This window comes from Hypanus sabinus, chromosome 11 (genome assembly GCF_030144855.1).
Source record: "Hypanus sabinus isolate sHypSab1 chromosome 11, sHypSab1.hap1, whole genome shotgun sequence".
Classification (NCBI taxonomy): Eukaryota; Metazoa; Chordata; class Chondrichthyes; order Myliobatiformes; family Dasyatidae; genus Hypanus; species Hypanus sabinus.
In genome coordinates this window covers 44,369,128-44,391,829 of record NC_082716.1, presented here as the reverse complement: position 1 = coordinate 44,391,829, position 22,702 = coordinate 44,369,128, and the positions used below count along the sequence as shown (strand labels likewise).

The 22,702-nt window shown below is 38.8% G+C and overlaps 1 protein-coding gene across 3 annotated transcripts in view; it reads right to left on the bottom strand.

The window, feature by feature from the left end:
• The window catches only part of eps15 (epidermal growth factor receptor pathway substrate 15), a 152,237-nt gene that overhangs the window by 90,302 nt on the left and 39,233 nt on the right, over positions 1 to 22,702 (bottom strand). For all 3 annotated transcript variants that reach the window (XR_009514743.1, XM_059984256.1, XM_059984255.1), the window contains exons 2-8: positions 16,619 to 16,660; positions 12,194 to 12,283; positions 10,921 to 10,968; positions 10,045 to 10,140; positions 8,619 to 8,684; positions 2,871 to 2,996; positions 398 to 457 (exon numbers count right to left, since the gene is read on the bottom strand). Coding sequence is in view for 2 of the 3 variants with exons in the window: in XM_059984256.1 (XP_059840239.1) it covers positions 398 to 457; positions 2,871 to 2,996; positions 8,619 to 8,684; positions 10,045 to 10,140; positions 10,921 to 10,968; positions 12,194 to 12,283; positions 16,619 to 16,660 (528 nt within the window). In the remaining variant the exon portion in view is untranslated. The remainder of the gene's footprint in view (positions 1 to 397; positions 458 to 2,870; positions 2,997 to 8,618; positions 8,685 to 10,044; positions 10,141 to 10,920; positions 10,969 to 12,193; positions 12,284 to 16,618; positions 16,661 to 22,702) is intronic.

The following is a 22,702-nucleotide window of genomic DNA, read 5'->3' as shown; positions in this document are numbered from 1 at the left end:
TATCTGTTTGTTGATATCATCCACCTGCCCCCTATATTTTCCTCCCCCACAGTGCCCAGCTATTCATCATCCCCTTCTTCATCTGATTCTATCATCACCTACCAGCCCCTGCCTCACCAACCCCTCTCAACTCTTATACTGCCCATCTCTCCTCTACATTCAATCCTGATGCATGGTCTCAACCTGAAACACTGGCCATCCCCTCGCCTCCACAGATACAGATTGACCCACTCAGTTCCTCCAGCAGTTTGTTTCATTTTGCTCCAAATTATACCATCTGGTACCCCTCGTCTCTCTAGAGTTGTAACAGGATAAGGAACTACAACCAGACTAGAATCAGATATCAAGCAGCCTGTGGCTTTACAGCTGATACAAATAAAATTAATTAGCAACTTACAACAGCAAATTCATCACGGTCTAATAAACCATCACGATCTGTGTCGCTGAGGTCCCAGACCTGTAAAGTAATAAAAAAACGAGTTCAGAATTCAACTTGTTCAACATAGAATATCTATTAAAAAAACTATTATTCAGACAAGTATACACTTGAGGCAGCAAACACATTGAAATCACCAGGACTTCACTGACTTTTCTCCGGAACCTTTCTGTAACTGGTTAGATATTACAGTATAGTTGCTGGCAAAAGTGACCTGAACTACACATCACTCACAACTTTATCTACTGAAAACAACTGGTTTGTGTTTTAGCAAATAGCCAGCTTAACCTTCTGATGTAGCAAACCAGCCCGATCAGCATGATGGACATCTAGACGTCACTGCATATCTGCAGCTACTGTTACCTTCAATGATATTTCTAAAGCAAAATCCAGCTTTAATGTTTGTAAGCTTCATCAAATAGGGCAACATATGTTAAATATTGTTAAACTAAAGAGGACAGTCAAGAAAATCATATCCTTCAGTCAAATTTCATGACAACACAGAAGGCCATCAAATCTAAACATGGTTTTAAAACAATTAGCTCTCACTTCCCCACTTTCTGGTTATCTTGTCCATTTTACATGTCCATCAGATATTCCCATCTGATTCTGCTACCATTTGTTAACCTAGGGACAACTTAACGTATTCCATTAACCTAACAGATGTGCCTTTAGTAAATGAGAGATTACTAGATAACCTGAAAGAAATTTACAAATTCAAAGAGAGGAGACACAGACAGCAGCAGAGGTCAGAACTAAACCTGGCTCACTCAGCTATGAGGCAGCAGATCCACCTGCTGTGCCACTGTGAAGCCTTATCAATCACAATATTACACATTCTTAGTTTAATAAAATGTTACCGCAAAGATGCATTAGGTAAATAATTATACATATTTGCACTTTCTTATCCAAATTTTCACAAAATTACACATCACAGCAGCATTTTTTTTAAACTATTGCAAATAGATATTACTGGATATTCCAATGTCAATCACAGCAGATGATTTCACTGCCATGAAGTGACTGAACTGGGGCACATAATTCATTTCTAACTGTCCACTGTTCCCTGAATTTTTAATGAGAATATGTTGTGAGCCCAGACATACATCCTGCACATCATGTGACTAAATGGCTGACACAGAATTACCAAAGGAGTCTGTATTTCGTTAAAATATGCTTAAATACAGTAAGATGCAAATACATCACATCATAACAGCACAGAAATTTCTGGCTGAAATCCCATGACCTACTGCTATTTCCATACTTCGGTTCAGAGGATGTGACGATAACTTTCTCAAAAAGGCCAACTTCCAGCTGACTGGCAAGAACCTAAGGAAAAGCCTTACGACAGCTAGTAAAGCACAGCCTCTTTGTTTAGCCAGCTAACAGACTTCCCAAAGACACCTACTATTTGAGAATAACTGACAGATTATCAAACGATCAAAAAATCAGAAATGATCAAATATTTTAAATATTCTTAATATAACAAGGAAATAAATAAACATATTCTGGAATGGCACAGGTAGTTAATTCCCTGCTGCTCATATACAGTTAGCAAATAGTTAGCAGGCCTCTGTTAGTGCTTTTGAAATTTATTTGGGAGACTCAAGTTCACGGCATTTTCCAGGGAAACTGTTGGCAATATCACGTAGACTCGCTGACATCCCCCAGAAAAATCTGAGTCAATATACATCTCATGGTATTTTTAAACATAGTATCATATTTCCCGTGGTGATCCTCAATTTAGTTCTATATCTTTAGCTGTAAGACTCAGATCACCTTAAACAATCATTGCATATCATACATAAAAACCTCAAACACAAAATGTTAAGCATAAAGATTGCTGGAAAAAAGTTTCATCTTGGACAAGAAATCCGTTTAGATGGGAAAAAAACACAAAATATATTCTCTTGTAACAGACAGAGTTGGACAGCATGCTAACAGGCCTTCAGACTAACTCTTCCATGCAACCAGAGTGCCTACCTGCACTAGAAGATATTCCACACACAAAGCATTAAAACCTTGTAACTGGAATCTGGCCTTACAGCCTGTTGATGTTCGACTGTACCTTGTATATAATTAAACTAGTATAAAATATAGCCACAAAAGGAAACTAAAATTTGATATCCAATTTACATGATCACTTTTATACATCCAAGCTGTTCTTACCTAGAAGATGCAATGTAACTGTCACTAAAATTTGTTCCTTTATTCCATGCTTTCCTTTTAGCACACACACGTTAAAAGGTGGAGAGAGACTAAGAGAATAAAGCATTGAAGCCGATGTAGATAGATTGGAATATACCACAATAGAACATGTGGAAAAACTTTCTAATTAAAGATCATCTTCCAGCGCACTGTACTGTAACAAGTGCCTTGTTTTGTCTTTTCAATATCACGAAGTATTCATTTTTAAGTTTAAGATTTTACTTACCCTTCCCAGGACATCCACAGGTAGTTTAGAGTTGAGAAGCACGGGTTTTACTTTATCACCAGACAGGAAACCATTCACAGGATTAAGGCTGTCAAAAATTACATCATACTTCGACTTTTCCTCAAGCTGCAAGTTATATCAATAAAGATATAATCAAATAATCTTCTAAATTCCCTTAACTTGCACTTTTGTTATAATTGAATTGTTTGGTTGTAACTGAAGGCTATTAAATGTAAATAATCAATTCATAAGCTTTAAAATTTCATGAATTGCTCACACAAATTGTATTGAATATTATATACATAAAACCCTAAGGATTGGAAAAAAAATCAAAAGCTATCTTGAAAGTTTCTAGACATGGAAGAACAAACATTGCTGGACTATCTGGACAATATAATTACCATATTTAATCAATACTTATTTATAAACTTTAGCTTCCCATTGATACTAAGCTCTTTACTTAAAACTTTGAAACTAGTTGGGAGCACAAAGAACCAGATTTGATGCACATCCACATCTCTGGTGAGTAGGTTCTACCATAATATACTGTATGTGAACAATACATTTCATAAATTACAAAAGACGCCTGGTAAGATCCACAAGTTCCCAGGTACAAACTCAGATCCCTAACTTCTGATAATTTCTCCCCCTCCTTTTTCTCTCTTTTTCCATCCCCAATTCTGGATGCCCTCTTGCCCCTTCTCTTTTCACCTGCTTATCACCTCCCTCTGGTACCCCTCCTCCTTCACTTTCCTCACTTCTCCAATCAGATTCCTTTTTCTTTAGCCCTTCACCTTTTCCACCTATCACCTCCTAGTTTTGCACTCATTCCCCCTCCCCAACACCTACCTTCACATTCACCTGGCTTCACCTGCTATCTGCTACTTCCCCTCCCCACATTCTGGCTTCTTCCCCACCCCCAGCTTCCTTTCCGGTCCTGATGAAGGGTCTCTGCCCAAAGCATCAACTCTTTATTCCTCGTCATAGATGCCTCCTGACCTACTGAGTTCCTCCAGCATTTTGTGTGCCTTACTCTGAATTTCCAGCATCTGCAGAATCTCATGAGTTTCTCATTTAAGAACATAAGGAATAGGAGCAGGAGTAGGCCTTCTGGCCCATCGAGCCTGCTCCGCCATTCAATAAGATCATGGCTGATCTGGCCATGGACTCACCTCCACCTACCTGCCTTTTCCCCATAACCCTTAAATCCCCTACAATGCAAAAATCTATCCAACCTTATCTTAAATATATTTACTGAGGTAGCTTCCACTGCTTCATTGGGCAGAGAATTCCACAGATTCACCACCCTCTGGGAAAAGTAGTTCCTCTTCATCTCCATTCTAAATCTACTCTCCTAATCTTGAGGCTTTGTCCCCTAGTTCTAGTCTCACCTCCCAGTGGAAACAACTTTCCTGCCTCTATCTTATCAATCCCTTTCATAATTTTATATGTTTCCATAAGAGCTCCTCTCTTTCTTCTGAATTCCAGCGAGTACGGTCCCAGCCGATGCAATCTCTGCACATAGTCTAACCCCCTCATCTATGGAATCAACCTGGTAAACCTCCTTTGCACCACCTCCAAAGCCAGTATATCCTTCCTCAAGTAAGGAGACCAGAATTGCACGCAGTACTCCAGGTGCAGCCTCACCAGTATCCTGTACAGTTGCAGCATAATCTCCCTGCTCTTAAATTCAATCCCTCTAGCAATGAAAGCCAACCTTCCATTTGCCTACTTGATAGCCTGTTGCACCTGCAAACCAACCTCTTGCGATTCACACACAAGCACTCCCAAGTCCATCTGCACAGCAGCGTGCTGCAATGTTTTACCATTTAAATAACGTGCTCTTTCATTTTTCCTTCCAAAGTGGATGACCTCGCATTTACCAGCATTGTACTCCAGACCCCTGACCGCTCACTTAACCTATCTATATCTTTCTGCAGACTCTTCATATCTTCTGCACAGTTTGCTTTTCCACTCAATTTAGTATCATCAGCAAACTTAAATACACTACACTCGATCCCCTCTTCCAGATCGTTAATGTATATCGTGAACAGCTGCGTGCCCAGCACCGACCCCTGCAGCACAGCACTCACTACTGATTGCCAACCAGAGTAATACCCATATATCACAACTCTCTGCTTTCCATTGGGTTAACCAATGCTCTATCCATGCTAATATTCCACCCCCAACTCTATGCATCATTGTCTTTTTTTTAAATTTTTTTGTTAGTTTTTCAAAACATTTTACAAATTAAAAACCCCAAATCCTAATGAGGAACATTAAAACAGTGCAAAATTAAGCATACAATAACAATATGCTACAAAGGAAGAGAATTTAGCAAAAAAAAAGCACCTAAATTAAAGACAAGTAAGCTTAGTGTCCTCCCCAAGCCCCACAACACAAGAAAAAACAACAGCAACTCCAGACCAACCACAACACAATATAGAGAGTATAAGTCAGGACAGCCAAACTCCCAGACTGTGAATACACTCAGCAACAGAGGGTAATAATGCCTTCTACCAGAAAAGAAAGGAGCTGAAAGCAAGGGACCGAAAAGAAAAAAAAAACCCTAGTCAAGAGGAAGGTTATGAAAGTACTCGATAAAAGGTCCCCAGACCTTATGGAACTTTAGATCCGAATTGAGAACTGAATAATGAATTTTTTCGAAGTCCAAACAGGCCATGATGTCGTTAAGCCATTGAGCATGGGTGGGCGGGGCAACATCTCTCCATCTGAGGAGGATCAAGCGTCTAGCCAGGAGAGAGGCAAAGGATAATATTCGGCATTTGGTCGGACCCAGATATAAATCTGTCTCGCCCCAAAAACCAAACAGAGCAATTAAGGGGTTTAGTTCTAGGTGCTGATTCAGAATACACGATAATGTAATGAAGACATCTTTCCAGAATTTCTCCAAGCTAGGACAGAACCAGTACATATGGGTGACAGAGGCCACACCCCTCTTGCATTTATCACAGACTAACGCTAGGGTAGAATCGAGATAGTTTAGATTTAGACAAATGGGCTCTATGAACAATCTTAAACTGTAAAAGGCAGTGGCGAGCACAAAGAGAGGTTGAGTTAACCGATTTGAGAACTGAATCCCAGATAAGGAGATATTTAAATCCTGCTCCCAGGCCATTTTGATTTTATCCATGGGGGCCCATCGTAAGGCTGCTAGTTTATCTCGGATGATTGATATTAAGCCTTTACATAGTGGATTCATGGAAAGAAATAGGTCCATAGCATTTTTCGCAGGCATTTCAGGAAAGTTAGGAATTAAAGGAGCAATAAAGTGTCAGATTTGGAGATATCTGAAAAAATGAGCATTGGGCAGATTGAACTTAACAGAGAGCTGCTGAAAAGAAGCGAAGCGATTATCAATGAAAAGATCTTCAAAATGTCTAATGCCCTTCCTATACCAAACCTGGAATGCTGAATCCTATGTAGTAGGTAAAAAAAGGTGATTATGAGCAATAGGGCTGGAAACGGAAAACCCCTGGAAACCATAGCATTTCCTGATCTGAGCCCATATATGCAAAGTGTGTCTAACAAGAGGATTAGCTATTGATCTGGCCAGACTACTAGGGAGTGCAGACCCAAGAAGTGCAGAGATAGATAATTCATTAGTGGAGCTCAGCTCCATTGCCACCCAGTTAGGGCACTCGGGTTGGCCATGGAAGAAAGACCAGAAGGTAGCACAACGTATATTAGCTGCCCAATAATATAAACGAAAGTTAGGTAAAGCCTAACCCTCTTTTTTAGATTTTTGGAGATGGATTTTATTAATTCTAGAGCGCTTATTCTGCCACAGATATGACAAAATAATAGAGTGTAAGGAATCAAAAAAAGACTTAGGAAATTGGGATAGATTGAAATACGTATAGAAATTTGGGGAGAACATACATTTTAACAACATTAATACGACCTACCAAAGACATAGATAGAGGTGACCATTGTACCAGACTCTGTTTTATAGCTTATGAAAGATTGGCAAAGTTTTCACGAAAGAGATCTTTAAACTTCCTTGTGACTGTAATTCCAAGATAAGTAAATTGATTATGGACTACTTTAAAAGGGAGATCATGAAATTTTAGTTCTTGTGCTTCTTTATTAATTGGGAGAAGTCCACTCTTATGTAAATTAAGTTTATAGCCAGAGATCTGGCTAAACTGGTCAAGAAGTGAAAACATTAGAGGTAAGGATGTAGACGGATTTGAGAGTAAGAGTAATAAGTCATCAGCATAGAGAGAAACTTTATGCTCAACACCCCCTCTCCAAGTCCCAGTCAATTCAGGGCAGTTTCGAAATGCTATTGCCAGAGGTTCCATAGCCAAATCAAAGAGAAAGGGACTTAAGGGGCATCCCTGGCAGGTGCCACGTTTGAGATTAAATACTTGGGATTTCTGAAAATTGGTTAAAACAGAGGCAGTAGGACACAGGTACAGCAATTGGATCCAAGAGATGAAACTTAGGCCAAGGTCAAATTTTTCTAAAACTGCAAAAAGGTAAGTTCCACTCTGTACGATCAAATGCTTTCTCCGCATCGAGGGAAACAACACATTCAGGAATCCCAGTTGGAGGTGAGTATAAGATATTAAATAAACGCCGAATGTTAAAAAAAGGGAAACGGTTTTTAATAAAGCCTGGCATCATTGTCTTATGGATAAGTCTTTTATGTGGCACCTTATCGACGCCTTCTGGAAATCCAAGTAAATAATGTCTACCTGTTCCCCTCTATCCACTGTGCTCATCCTCAAAAAACTCCAGTGCTTCTCAAACAGGACCTGCCTTTGCTGAATCCATGCTGCGTCTGCCTGATGAATCTATTTCTTTCCAAATGCCTTGTTATTTCTTCTATAATGATAGCTTCAAGCATTTTCCCAACTACAGATATTAAACTAACTGGTCTATAGTTGCCTGCCTTTTGCCTATATCCTTTTTTGAACGGTGGTGTCACATTCACTATCTTCCAATCTGCCGGGACCTGCTCAGAGTTCAGAGAATTTTGCCAAAGCCTCTACTATAACTTCTGCCATTTCTTTCAGTACCCTGGGATGCATTCCATCAGAACCAGAGGACTTGTCTATCTTCAGGCCCACAAGTTTGCTCAGCACTACCTCTTTAGTGATAGCTATTGTATCAAGGTCCTCGCTTCCCATTGCATCCATAACATCTCTCTTTGGCATGTTAGATGTGTCCTCCACCATGAAGACTTACGAAGAATCATTCAAAGCCTCTGCCATTTCATTTCCCAATATCAATTCCCCCTTCTCGTTCTCCAAGGGACCTAAATTCACTTTAGCCACCTTTTTCCGCTTTACAACTATAAAAACTTTTAATATCTGTTTTTATATTTTGTGCTAGTTTGTTTTCATAATCTAGCTTCCCTTTCTTTATTCCTAGTTCAGTGGCTCTTTTTTGCTTTTAAAGTTTCCCCAAACTTCCAGTTTCCCACTATTTTTGGTAACTTTGTATGCATGATCTTTTAGTTTGATGCCTTCCTTTATTTCATTAGTTGCTGGCTCCCCCCACCCTTACTGTCCGTGTTTTTAACTGGAATATGCTTTTGTTGAGTACGACGAAAAATCTCTTTGAAAATCTTCCACTGTTCCTCAACTGTCGCACATTTAAATAGTATTTGTTACAATATAGAACTTTTTAAAAATTATATTTTTTGTCAATTCCCTCTTTCAGTCTTTCATTGAATAGTTTTAAAACATCTCAAAAAATCACAGTTAAACACTGTACCTTCACAGCCCAAGGAGCATCAACAGGTGCTGATCCACTACTGGGTAATGGACTACTTCTATCATTCTAAAAGGAAGAGGAAACATAGGATGACAGAGGTATACACACCTACAAAATACAGCACTCAAAGTATTATATCTCACTGCACAGAATATAAGAAATAAGGTGGATGATCTTGTTGCAGTTTTACAGATTGTCAGGTATGATGTTGTGGCCATCACTGAATCATGGCTGAAGAATGGCTGTCTTTGGGAGCTGAATGTTGTACTGGAGGGATAGGAAGGTAGGAAGAAGGGATGTTTTGGCTCTGCTGGTAAGGAATGGCATCAAATCAGTAGGAAGATGTGACATTGGATCAGAAGATGTTGAATTAAGAAATTTCAAGGGTAAAAGGACCCTGTTGGCAATTATATACAGGCCTCCCAACAATAGTAGCTGGGATGTGGACCACAGATGATAGTCATGGGAGATTTTAACATGCAGGTCGATTGGGAAAATCAGGTTGGTAATGGATCTCAAGAGAGAGAGTTTGTTGAATGCCTACGAGATGGCTTTTTAGAGCAGTTTGTCATTGAGCCTACTAGGTGATCAGCTATTCTGGATTGGGTGTAATGTGATGTATTGGAGGTGATAAGGAAGCTTAAGGTAAAAGAGCCCTTAGGAGCCAGTGATCACAACATGATTTGAGTTCAACAAGTAAAGTCTGACATAGCAGTATTAAAGTGGATTAAAGGAAGTTACAGTGATATGAGAAAGGAGGTGGCACTGCACATACCAACATTTATAGAATAAAACTACTTCTGGTCAACAAGCACAGAAAAATGACGGATTAAATACAACACCATGTTGGTTAAAGTGCCTGTACTTGGATACTAGTATAATACAGTATACATTATTGAGATACCCTAGACATCCATAAAGAGTTCTGGGGACTCTGAAACACTTTGTGATATAAAACAGCCAGAAAATTAATTGTTTGAAATCACTCTTATAGTTTTAGGATTTATAATACTGTACCAAGAGAGGGAAAGGGAAGAAATTAGACAGAAAATAGAACAAAAGCATAAAATGGGAGAAAACTGGGAGAAAGGAGTGTGGGAGAATAAAATATATAGGCAGCACGGCATGTGAATGGAAGGTTGGAGAGATATCACAGGGAACAAACAAGTTCACTACAATGCACTGAGATGACTGGGAAGGAGCAAGTAAAGGGGAAGAGAAGGAAGCAGAGAAAATGAAAGATAACACAATGTTGTCTACTCTATTTACATGCAGAACTAAGATTTAAAAAGGTATCAACTGAGAAATAGATTAATAGCATTGACTGAAAAAATGTAAACATCAGACCCAATTCCTCAACAGGAATTACAAAATAATATTCTACTGCTATTTCAAATAACTTAAGATAAGAAATTAATTTACTTACAATTTTTGGTGCTGAGGCAACAAGGTTTAAACTGTTCAAAGATACCTCAAGTCCATTTTGTGCACATCCTACAAGTTTTAGGGCAACAAAAAATTCCTAAAGGAAAAAAAGATGAACAGAAAAATAAATTTAACAAATAAGCACAACTGTTAGCAACTTTAAAACCCCCTCACAGGAGAAAAATTTTCCCAGTCCTGCAAAAAGGTCTCAGCCTGAAACGTTGATCGAACTCTTTCCATAGATGTTGCCAAGCCTGCTGAGATCCTCCAGCACTTAGTGTGTGTTGCCCACATTTTTTAATTGCCTCAATGGACTATTCCAACACATTCCTGACTAGCCATCCAAATTACATTCTCTTGAGAACTCTTAAAACTCCACTACCTTACCTTGAATTGGCATCATCTAGTTTGTACATGATCACATTCCTGTTGTCCTACACCGGCTTCCTTGGCTTTCAATTTCTCCTGATTTTCAAGTCCATCCTGGGTCTTGCCCTCCCAACTTCTGTCTTATCTTTTCCTGCTCTACAATCTTAAAGTCTACATATGCTTCTCTAACTCTGCCTCTTGTGCATGCCTGGTTTAATAGCACCACATCTTCAACTGGCATGTCACAAGTTCTAATTTCCTCTCAAAATCTTTCCCACCTCTCAATCTTTCCCCATTTAAGAAAATCTTTAGAAACCAGTTCTTTGATTAAGATTTTGACCAGCTACCCCCAAAATCTCACGTGGCTCAGTATCATTCTTTTCTTTGTGATTCTTAAGCTCCATTAAAGGCACTACATGAAAGTTACAATTGAAGCTGTCAAAATACAAATTAAAAAATACATAAATCCAGGTTTTTGCAATCTATTCCAATTTTAATGCTTAAATACCTGTTTATTTAAAAAGCCCTTAGCATCAGCATCAGCTAAATCCCATATCTGAAAAACAAACACATGTGATAGATTTAAATAGTTATGTAGCACAGCTTTAACTGTTATTGCAATTTGACATATTCATATGCACTTTAGCATCATTCCACAATCCTTGAAAAACAATGACTGTCAGAAAAATAAGGCTAAATCCAGTACCTGAAGAATATTAGTACAGGCATCTCAAATCTAGATGGATGACCAGCCCTATCATTAGTTTTCATTTATTTTATTTAGAAATACAATAGAACAGGCCATTCCAGCCCAAAAAGCCACACCACCCAGCAACCTACCTATTTAACCCCAGCCTAAGCACAGGACAATAGGCTGAATGAACTTTATCTCCGCTGCACAATCTGTATTTATTGAGTGCAAGTGGATAGATAATATACTGCAGAATCCAGAGATGATTAACATTTATGAAGATGCTTTCAGGACTTGAGAGCCTAAGTCATAGGAAGAGGTTTAGGCAGGCTAGGACTTTATTCCTTGGAACACAGGAAATCTTGAGATGTACAGATAAGGTGAAATAAGTCCTTTCGTTAGAGAGGGGACCCAAAAACTAGAAGGCACAGGCTTAAGACAATAGATAAATGATTTTAAATGGAACTGAGGAACAATTTCTTCAAGCGGAAGCTGGTGATTATTTAGGAAATGCAAAAGAAAATAGTTAAGGCAACTAACACGATGAGCACTTGATCCAACCTAAGGAATAAACATACTTTGAAAGTAAATTGAATTATGTAAAAATATTACAGCAGTATGGTTTTTGTGTTAAGGTTTACAGCACAGAAAAGTAAAAAAAAAATTTCAACTGAAGATTACTCAGAAAATTATAAAATGAAATGAGAATGAATAGTAGAAGGGAACAAAATCAAGATATTTAAAAAAGTTGATAGGAGTGAACAAGATTAGAAGAGAACTGGATAAGATGTATTTTACATAGAGGATTATTGTTAATTGTCAATTTACCAGAAGAATAATTTACTTGCCATATTATTTTAGGAAATACAATGCTTAGTAGGGTTTTTTTTTTATTCACAAAAACTTTCAATCTTTAAGATAATTTTTTTGAGGCATTGTAAGTGTTATTACTTTGATGTACCTGTGTATTTTGAATAATAATAATAATAATAATAAAAAGATTTGAAAAGAAAGGAAATACAATGAGACTAAGGCATTTGAGTTCTCCACAAGACACAGAGGGTACATGTACAACTTGAGAAAGCAGTACCTTTCCAAGTACTAGATCAGACAGGCCAGACTTTTTCAGAAACGAGGCAGCTTCTGCAGCTCCAACTCTGCCACTATTTGTTGGATCAATCTGCAGAAGAACAAGATAAGCCCAAAAATTATTAAAAGTGTAGGCATGCAGCTGCTCTGATCTGCAGCACATGAATATTTATATCACAATATCCCACGTTGGCCATCTAATCAATCATTTCATCCTCCTTTGTACTGACAAATCACAAGAAACAATCTTGAATCTTGCAAGATCTGATGGTATGATATTGTTGTACTAATTAGATAGCGATTCGTTTATTTTAACATTTCTTAAACTTTGGGCTGGAATTCGGGAGAAGGATCAAAATGAAGCTATATATTCATCCCTAGTAAATAAAAACATCAATCAAAATGAAAAACCTAGAAATAAATATATAGCATGGCTTTGCTTCTGAACATCTGCTCCTAGATAAATTCCTTATCCAAGTCATCCATTAAGTGAGGACTTTGACAATATTTTAATGATAGTCACTAACTAATCTTTCACCAAAGCGAATAAAATTGAAATGCAATATTTTAATCAGAAAAAAAACCCAATCCCAAAAGAACAACTGGGAAAAACAAATAATCATCCAAAAACAAATAAATAAATATATCAAGGTACTATAAGTAAAAGTGAGCCACATGCACAAAGTGCTGGAGGAACTCAGCAAGCCAAGCAGCATCTATAGAAAAGAGTGTAGTTGATGTTTCCGGCTGCAGCTCTTCATCATTGAGCCCTGATGAAGTGTCTTGGCCCAAAACATCGACTGTACTCTTTTCCATAAGCGCTGGCTTGGCTTCCGAGTTCCTCCAGCATTTTGTGTGCATTGTTTGGATGTCCAGCATCTGTAGATTTTCTTGTTTGTGATAAGGTGAATGTGTTTTCACATTATGCATTCATCACTGACAGGTCTTAGTCTACATCAAGGTGCATTTGTGGCGGCTGGGGAGTTAAGGGGTTCACAAATCCTATTTTAAAATATTTGTGTGAGATATGTAGGAAAATCTGATGCATTTAACATTTCATTACCACAAGCATGTAACGATCCTTCATTTACAAAGCAGTGTGCAAATTCAGAAGATATTTGACCTAGGATCTTCTATCAAATTAATCCAATACCTACATGTACATGGCTTTTTCCAGATAGGTCAATGACAATAGTTCAGATTGAAAACTATAACTAAGTTTGTTTGGTCTCACTTGGCCAACCTGTTCCAAAGGAACTGAAACCTATCACAATAAAAATTCTGACAGGTATCATTAAATGACCAGGGACTTCCTGTTTTACCCCAGGTTGGGTGAGCCAACAATATGACCTTAATAAATGAAAACCATCTGTCAATGTGCAAATGCAGTCAGCTTATAAAATGCATAATTAATTGTCCCAATCCTTTCCCTCCAAAATTGAAAGAAAATCATTTTATGTGTGTGGCTATCTAAAAACATCCCTGCATTATTTCCTTATAGGTGACATAGTCATAACGTGATCAAGTGATAATTTTTCTTTCCAAACAATGAATCTTCTGGTGAAGAACATGGGATCCAGTTAATCTAATATTAAAAAGTTAGTGTCGAATATAATGAGTTCCAAAAAATGCTGCCTTTGTAATACTGGGAGAATACAAGCACTTTGTTTTTCAAAAAGCTGACCTTTGCTTGAACTGATATCATTACTAAGGAAAATGCACTGCTATTTTTAGAATGGTTGAAATATTTCTGCAAGAGAACAGATGGGATCATTGATAATAAGGATGATTTCTGTACACTGAAATTTATTTCCAGCTGCTTACTATTGGAATATTCAGCAAATTCCACCTGAGCCGAGTAGTTGTTAAGAGTCAACCACATCAGTGGGTCTGGAATCAGATACAGGGCAGAACGGGTGAAGATGGTCGGCTTTCTTCCCCATATAAAATTTATGAACCTAATAAGCTTCATTTATAATAACACAAAACAAAAAGCAGAAACAGGACATGCAACTTGCAACCATCAAACTTGATCTGCCATTCAACAGCTCAGCTAAATCTTTGTATCAGCTCTATTTTCCTGCAGTATCCCAATATTCCTCAACACCTTAATGCACAAACGTCTATTGATCTCCCTCTTAAATATACTCATCAGTGTATCAGTGCATAAGGTCATGATGAACAATAAAATTCAACTTTTACGGTGAACATTATAGGATCAAATGAAAAGTCAACAAATTTTAAGTAAATTGTATGAGGCAAAAAGAGCTAATAACAGGTCATGTACAAACTCCAATTCCAGCACTTGACCGTGGGCTCAGCAGTCATTTGAGGACCTCAGCCAACTTCAGTGGCCACACCTCAAGGATGGTTCAGTCTGCCAATTTCTTCCTTCTCTTATTTTTGGAGACTAAAATGTGTTTCCGTTTATATACCTTCTTTCAAGGGGTAATGAATCCTTATATCTAATATTGAATTACCATAAATTCCAGTGTGTAAGTCGAGAATCTTGCCCTAACTTTTGGTCCTAAAATTAGGGGGTCGTCTTATATAGAGGGTGCTAACTTTGGAAAACGAATACATGGAAGACAGGTTGCATTTATTTGCTGTTTTTGAGTCAAATACAAAAGAAAATACAAACGCTTACAAAATTTACACAAACCACCAGGGATGACTGCAATGTCCATATTTTCAGCTTTCAATGCTGCTTTTGTCTCATCTGACAAGTGCGTTTTGAACATGTCCCAGACAGGTAGCGACTTTTCCTTCCTGAAACCTTCGGGACATTGACACCACACCTCTTTACCCACTTCAAGCAACCCGCTTCCATCCATCCAGCCACGTTCTTGAACGTAAACACCACCCTGTGGGAATTTTTCTTTCTTTGGGAATGCTTTCTGCTTTAAAAAAATCACCATCGGTGGTAGTTTGGTCCCATCAGCCATACCTGTTAACATGATGGTAAAATGTTGCTTCTCGTATCCAATTGTTTTGACAAGGACTGTTTTCTCCCCCTTTCTTATTCTCAAGGTCGCTCAGCAACTTCTGGGCAATCTTTATTTTTAGTCTCAATACAATCGGGCCCACCAACTTTGCGTAGCTTTGAAATTTTCGCTGGCATCACAGTATTTTTCAACGCTTGAACTTGAATCATTTCTGTGGTAACAATGTATCCAGTCGATCGCTGGTGATTCACCCATTCTAAAACTTTTTCTTCCAGTTCTGTCCACTGGCGTGTTTTGCACATTTCATCTTTGGCATTTCCCTCAGCGTGTCCTCTGCCTTTCTCCACTCTCTCACTTGTTTCTCGTTTACACTAAGCAGCTGCAGAATTATTCATTCCTTTAGCAAAATCAACAACCTTCAGCTTGAAGCCAGCATCATATCGCATTCGTTTTAATCTTTTGTACATGGTGGTCGCAAACTCAATACTGAGTACTCGTACTGATCCCACCACCCTGTGTTGTTTTAACGAGATTAAGATGGGCACTAAGTGGTTTCATGGGGGTTACATTTCAGAAGATTCTTCACCATCGGGAACCTCATCCAAAACTCCCTGATTTATTTACTAAGAATTCACTTATAACGCTCTACAACGTGTAGGCCTGTTTTCTTAGCAGGTACTGGTTCACAAAATTTCCAGGTTCCGGATTCGGCAAAGCTGAGTACCGGCATGTGAGATCTTGTGGTCTTTTCTGGTTAAATCAAAAACCTCTACACAAGGGATCGGATTATACAAAGGTAACATGGAAAAGTCACTTTTTAAACCTAGAAAATGGGGGGTCGGTTTATACATCGGAATTTACGGTAATTGCATGCACAATCTCAGCTGCCCCATTCTAAAGATATCACATTCTTGCCACACATCTGATTTTGCCTCAATTACACAGCATTCCATGTTCCAACAACTGTTTGCTTCAAAAACTCCACTACCAATGCTCCTCAAAGCCCTAACAAGACACAATTTGGTGAACTAATCCTAATCTCCCTATCAAAACACATATCTACTTCTCAAAGTCCTGTAGTCCTAACTTCACCCTGTCCTGTGATCTCACTCACGGATGACACAGTAATGTTGAAAAACATATTAAAAAGCTCCAGAAGCTGTGAAAATTTACCAAAATGCAAATTAGCACACCTAATTAAAGAGATAAATAAAAAGTAGTAAAATAAATACAAAATGGATTTCAGGACTCTAGATTTCAGATATCTGTATGGAAAATGTGTCGTAAGCTAACAATTTTATACTGTTCGAAATGTATCTTAAAAATTATTCTTATAGATGGAAAAATATGTTTACGCACAGCATTGCCCACAAACCTTTCATGCATATACAGCATCATCATTTGGCAGTCTGTGCAGATCAGTGTCTTCAAACATCTGTAATGGGTTATTGCCACATGGATAAAATTAAAACACAATTTACCTGACGATAATACTTTTCATATAAAGGGTTTCCGCTTGAGAGCTGTAAGAAAAAAAATCAGACAGTGAGTATTCTGACCTGAAGAGCGAAATTCACAATGTATTTTTTTTAAATCTATTTTTTGTGCTGTCTGTTGCCACCAAAAGATACCGTTCTGGATTAACAGAGGGTTTGAACTGCGTTTGAATTGGAGAGCCATCACAGCTAGGTTCAAAAACAGTAAACAGAAAACTATAGATGCATGAACAAACTTCACACAGGTCGCAGATCTATGTCAAACCAGCAATTCTGATTGACATGTACCAAGACCAAATGTATGCAAAACAATCTACAAAGCTACAATCTCATAAATCAACTCAGGCCAAGGAGCATTCCAATCAGAAAATAACCCAAGGCTCACAAGAACAAAAAGTTTCTCTCCTCCTCCTGTCACTTGCTGAGTGATCCCAGCACTTTACACTTTTATTTTCAATGGTGGTGGGTCTTGGTATATTACTCACATTAATGCACCTACATCCTTTAAATCACTTATTTTTCCCTATGTTCCACAGCATTTAGGTCAATGACAAGTTTGGAAGGGAGCTGGAAAGTGTGGTGCTTATGGGGTGGGAGTCTGGGAATTAGGATCCCAGTGAGCTGGAAGAGAGTGAGGGAACCGGGACCTCAGTGAGTTAAAATGGAGTGGCGAACATCGCCTAGAGAGCTGGGTGTTCACTGGGATTTCTGAACAATCGAACACCATTGCTGGAGTTTTATTGTACTAAAAGTTCAAGGTGGTGATATCAAAAATAAGGACGTACAAGTTTAAAGTGAGAGGATGGGAGTTTTAAAGGGGATTTGAGGAGCAAATTTAACTGAAAGTAGCGATGAATGGAGTTCATTGCCAAATGTAGTGACAGAATGAGATGCAATCACTGCTTAAATAGACGAGGCACGCAAGGATGTGGACCTGATACAGGGGAATGGGATCTGCGTAGATTGGAAAAGAGGTTAGCATGGAGATTATGGACTGAAGGGCTCACTTTGTGTTTAAACTATAACTGTGACTACACAAGGAGGGCACTTGGTCCTTCAAAACACTGTCAACTCATTTAACCCCATGGATCAGATTAAAAGTTCTGCATGCAGTGGATTAAATACATCAATTTGAACTTTGAACTCTGCCGTAATAATCAGAGAGAAGTTACAGAATTTTGAAACTAGTTACTCAATTTAGGAACTCATTTGGAACCAAAGTCACTTGCAGATTTGAAATTTTGATCAACACTGAAAAGAAAGAGAGAGCTAAAACAACAGCTGTACAGCTGTTCAATTACTTCCACACCGTGCATTTCCTTAAGCACTACATAACAACCTAGAAATCCAGCAAATGACAAACAGCTTGAGAGCTAGACAGCATGCAAACAGTTCACAACCTGATATGTGAAAACAAGTGGCAGCAGAGGTTTGTAGCTTAATTGGTAGATGCACAGAATATTTCATTTATTCCAGAGGAATACTAAACATTCAGAAAGCCTAAGAAATATGTTAAAATGCTGGTTACAAACACATGTCTTCTTGAGGGTTTTTAAAAAAATATTCTGGCTCATGTTAAAACAATATTATCACAACTGGTTGATAACTGTGTTTGCCGAATTAAATTGCTTTAAGTTATGTCTAGGTCCCATAACAGCCCTGGAGTCCATGGATAGTTGGGATTTTTTTCCAACAAGCACCTCGTCATCAATTCTAAAATATTCATGATTATATAAATTTTAAAAATCTCCTCAATTAACATAGAACACAGAACGGTATAGCACTGTACAGGCCCTTCAGTTTACAATCCTGCGCTGATCTTTTAACCTACTCCAAATTCGACCCTTCTCTCCTACATAATGCATAACCCTCCAACATTTCTTTCATCCCTCTGCCTAAAAGTCTCTTAAATATGTCCAATGTATCAACTTTGACTGCCAGCCCCAGTGGTGCTCCCAGGCACCTACCGTTGTGCAAAACATGTATTACAGACATCTGACCTTGCTCCAATCACACTATACAGATGCCCTCTGGTATTAGCTATTGCTACCCCGGGAATAAAGGTGCTGGTTGTCCACTCTATCCACATCCAGTGGCCACTTAATTAGGTACAGGAGTAGAACCTGGCGTGATTTTCTACTACTATAGTGTGTCCACTTCGAGGTTTGACGTGTTGTGAGTTCAGAGACACTCTTCTGCACACCACTACTATTACACATGGCTACTTGAGTTACTGTCACCTTTCTGTCAGCTTGAACCAGCCTGGTCATTCCCTCTGAGCTTTCTCATTAACAAAGCGTTTTTGCCCACAGAACTGTTGCTCATTAGAGTTTTTTTTAATTTTTCACACCATTCTCTGTAAACTCTAAAGACTGTTGTGCATGAAGATCCCAGGAGATCAGCGGTTTCAGAAAGACTTAAACCACTTTGTCATTCCACAGTCAAAGTCACTTCGATCACATTTCTTCCTCATTCTGATATTTGGTCTGACCTCTTGATCATGTCCACATGTTTTTATGCATTGAGTTGCAGCCACATGATTGGCTGATTAGATATTTGCATTAATGAGCCTGTGCGCCAAATAAGGTGGCCACTTGAGTATGTTTTTCTAATTCAACCCTATTCTCCTGCCTTCTCCTCATAATCTTTGATGCAAGATGCTTTACATCACTAGCTGTAGAATTGGGGTTCAATCTCCGCTGCGATCTGTAAGCAGTTTGTACATTCTCCCGCATCAATTTCTCCTGGGTGCTCCGGTTTCTGCCCATGTTCCAAAACACATAGAATGAGTTAGGGTTAGTCAGTTATGGATATACTATGTATGTTGACGTCAGAAGCATGGTGACACTTGCGGGCTGCCCCAGAACAATCCTTAGACTGTGTTGGTTGTTGATGCAAACAATGTATTTCACTGTTTGCTTCAATGTACATTTGATACATACAGCTAATCTAATCTTACTAATAACCTAACAATCTCCCAATGACTTGGCCTCCAAAGCTGTTTGTGAGTGTATTCCACAGATACATCACCCTCTGGCTAAAGAAATTCCTCCTGATCGCTTTTTTTGAAGAAATATCCTCCTATTCTGAGGCTGTGCCCACTGGTCCTAGACTCCCCCACCATTGGAAATATCTCCTCCCTGTCCATTCTACCTAGGACTTTCAATATTCAGTAGATTTCAGTAAGATTTCCCCTTAATCTTCTAAACTTCAGCAAGTATAGGCTCAGAGCCAAACTAACCTCATACATTAACCCTTTTATTCCTAGGATCATTCTCGTAAATTTCCTCTGAAGACTCTCCAATGCCAGCACATCCTTACTTAGATATGGGGTAACTACAAGCTTATGAATTCCCATGAAAAATGTACACTGCTTCTTTTTCTTATATTTTGAGAGTACAAGAGGTTGACTGGAAAATGATGAGAGCTAAAAATAAAAAAATGAAGCATCACAATGCCCCTCTCCAGAAACACCAGACATGTTTCAGACAGACACTGCATTGCGGTACTAAGGGAGATATAAAACTGTCAGATGGGCCGTCTTTCAAAGTCTCCACTTAAATAGGTGAAGGGAGAAGATCCAGTTACAGAGTCCTGTCTAAAATTTTCCTAGAATCAACACCCTAAAAGGCTCATTTGTAATATTGTGTTTATGGAAGCTTGCTGTGCACCAAACAGCTACAACAGCTCTCATGTTCAAACAGTAAACACACTTCAAAAGAACTATATTAACTATAGAGCATAATGTAATGATCTGAAGGTACAATGCACAATATAAAGGTAACTTCTTCCCCCAGTGGAGACCAGTCTCTGTATAGGTTACACTGTTAAAGGGAAAGTGATAGCAAAGAAGAGACTGGACTTTGGGAAGTATGGAGCAATCTCAAATATTTCACATTTATGAAATATAAACAGTTTCCAGTTTCAAAGCTCTGCTTTCTAACAGATTATTTCAGCCTGACCTACTTAGATGTTAATTCCATTCAAGTTTTCCAGATTTTCAAAACAAAACAGCTCTGGCTCTAAAGGGTTGAGAGTAAAACTTCTTCACATGACACCAATAGAAGAGATTGTGGGATTAACTAAAGATTAAACCATTATGAAAAACAAACACTTGGTGGAAATAATTAACTAGGTCAAAGTAAACTTCTCTGTTCAAATGGTGTCTTCTTTCACAGTCGCTGCAAAGGAGGATGCATCAGAGATCTTCATAATTCTTGAAATACATTAAAGGTGTCTTTAAATCACTAGCCATCTGCATTCGGCACATTGCACACTCAGACAGAGATGTAACATAAAGACTTTTACTCATGTATGTGAAGAATGTAAGAAATAAAGTCAATTCAATTCAATTCAATTCAGTGATGAATGAGAAGTATTTCATTGCTGATCCGAATGAAACAAACCCACAATGATTGGGACACAGAATTCCTTCTCTCCAATTACATTTGAGGCATCCAGCAACATTGTGGTTATCAAGCAGACATAACATCAAGGATTTCCAGACAGCAAGCAAGGAGCACCCACTTTACTTAGCTAAACATCTTACAGAAAGTGAAGTTAATATTGGGACATATGCATGATGATAAAAATAGAAGGCAAGACATCAAGCATTTTTATATAAAAGTTGTGAATCATGGAATTATTAGGTGTTACCAGAAGAAATTAAGTTACATTTATCCAAAGACCAACACTGAGTGGATTTAAGACTTGATGTCTTGTTCTAATCTGAAAAAGCTGTACAACACCACGTGGAAGAACAGAGCATCACCAAGAGTATCATCGAGATTTCTATTTTGAACTGCACATAGAAACATAGAAAACTTACAGCACCATACAGGCCCTTCGGCCCACAAAGCTGTGCCGAACTTGTCCTTAACTGAGAAATTACCTAGGGTTACCCATAGCCCTCTATTTTTCTGAGCTCCATAGGTCCAGGGGTCTCTTAAAAGACCCTATTGTATCCGTTTACACCACCATCGCTGGCAGCCCATTCCACGCACTCACCATTCTCTGCGTAAAAAAACTTACCCCTGACATCTCCTCTGTACGTACTCCCCAGCACCTTAAAACTGTGCCCTCTTGTGCAAGCCATTTAAAGCTCTGGGAAAAAAAACTCTGACTATCCATACGATCACTGCCTCTCATCATCTTATACAGCTCTATCAGGTCACCTCTCATCCTCTGTCGCTCAAAGGAAAAAGGCCGAGTTCACTCAACCTATTCTCATAAGTCATGCTCCCTAATCCAGGCAATATCCTTGTAAATCTCCTCTGCACCCTTTCTATGGTTTTCCACATCTTTCCTGTAGAGAGGTGATCAGAACTCAGCACAGTACTCCAAGTGGGGTCTGACTAGGGTCCTATACAGCTGCAACATTACCTCTCTGCTCCTGAACTCAATCCCACAATTGATGAAAGCCAATGCACTTTATGCTTTCTTAACCACAGAGTCAACCTGAGTAGCAGCTTTGAGTGTCTTATGGACTTGGACCCCAAGATCCCTCTGATCCTCCACATTGCCATGCGTCTAACCATTAATACTATATTCTGCCATCATATTTGACCTACCAAAATGAACCACCTCACACTTATCTAGGTTGAACTCTATCTGCCACTTCCCAGCCCAGTTTTGCATTCTATCAAGGTCCCGCTGTAACCTCTGACAGCCCTCCACACTATCCACAACACCTCCAACCTTCGTGTCATCTGCAAATTTACTAACTCATCCCTCCACTTTTTCATCCAGGGCATTTGATCTGATTGGTAGGCTAGATGATGGTGTCATCACCCCTAGGCAGTCCAGCTACTTTGGATTTTATAATGAGAACGAGATGGCTATGGAGATGAAGAATCAGCTGATTTAGCTGAAGGTCACATTTGGGCTTAAATCCCTGGATAGGAAGGGGGGCCATCACTAAGTTCACAAGGTCCATAATGTACATCACACAGACAAGCACTCTAACTGGACCGGGTTCAACCGGCGCATCGTCAACTGGCTCACTGAACACCTTCCATGACGCAGAGGGAGGGGAGGGTTTGGGAGCTGCACTTCCAGAGCACAATCAAC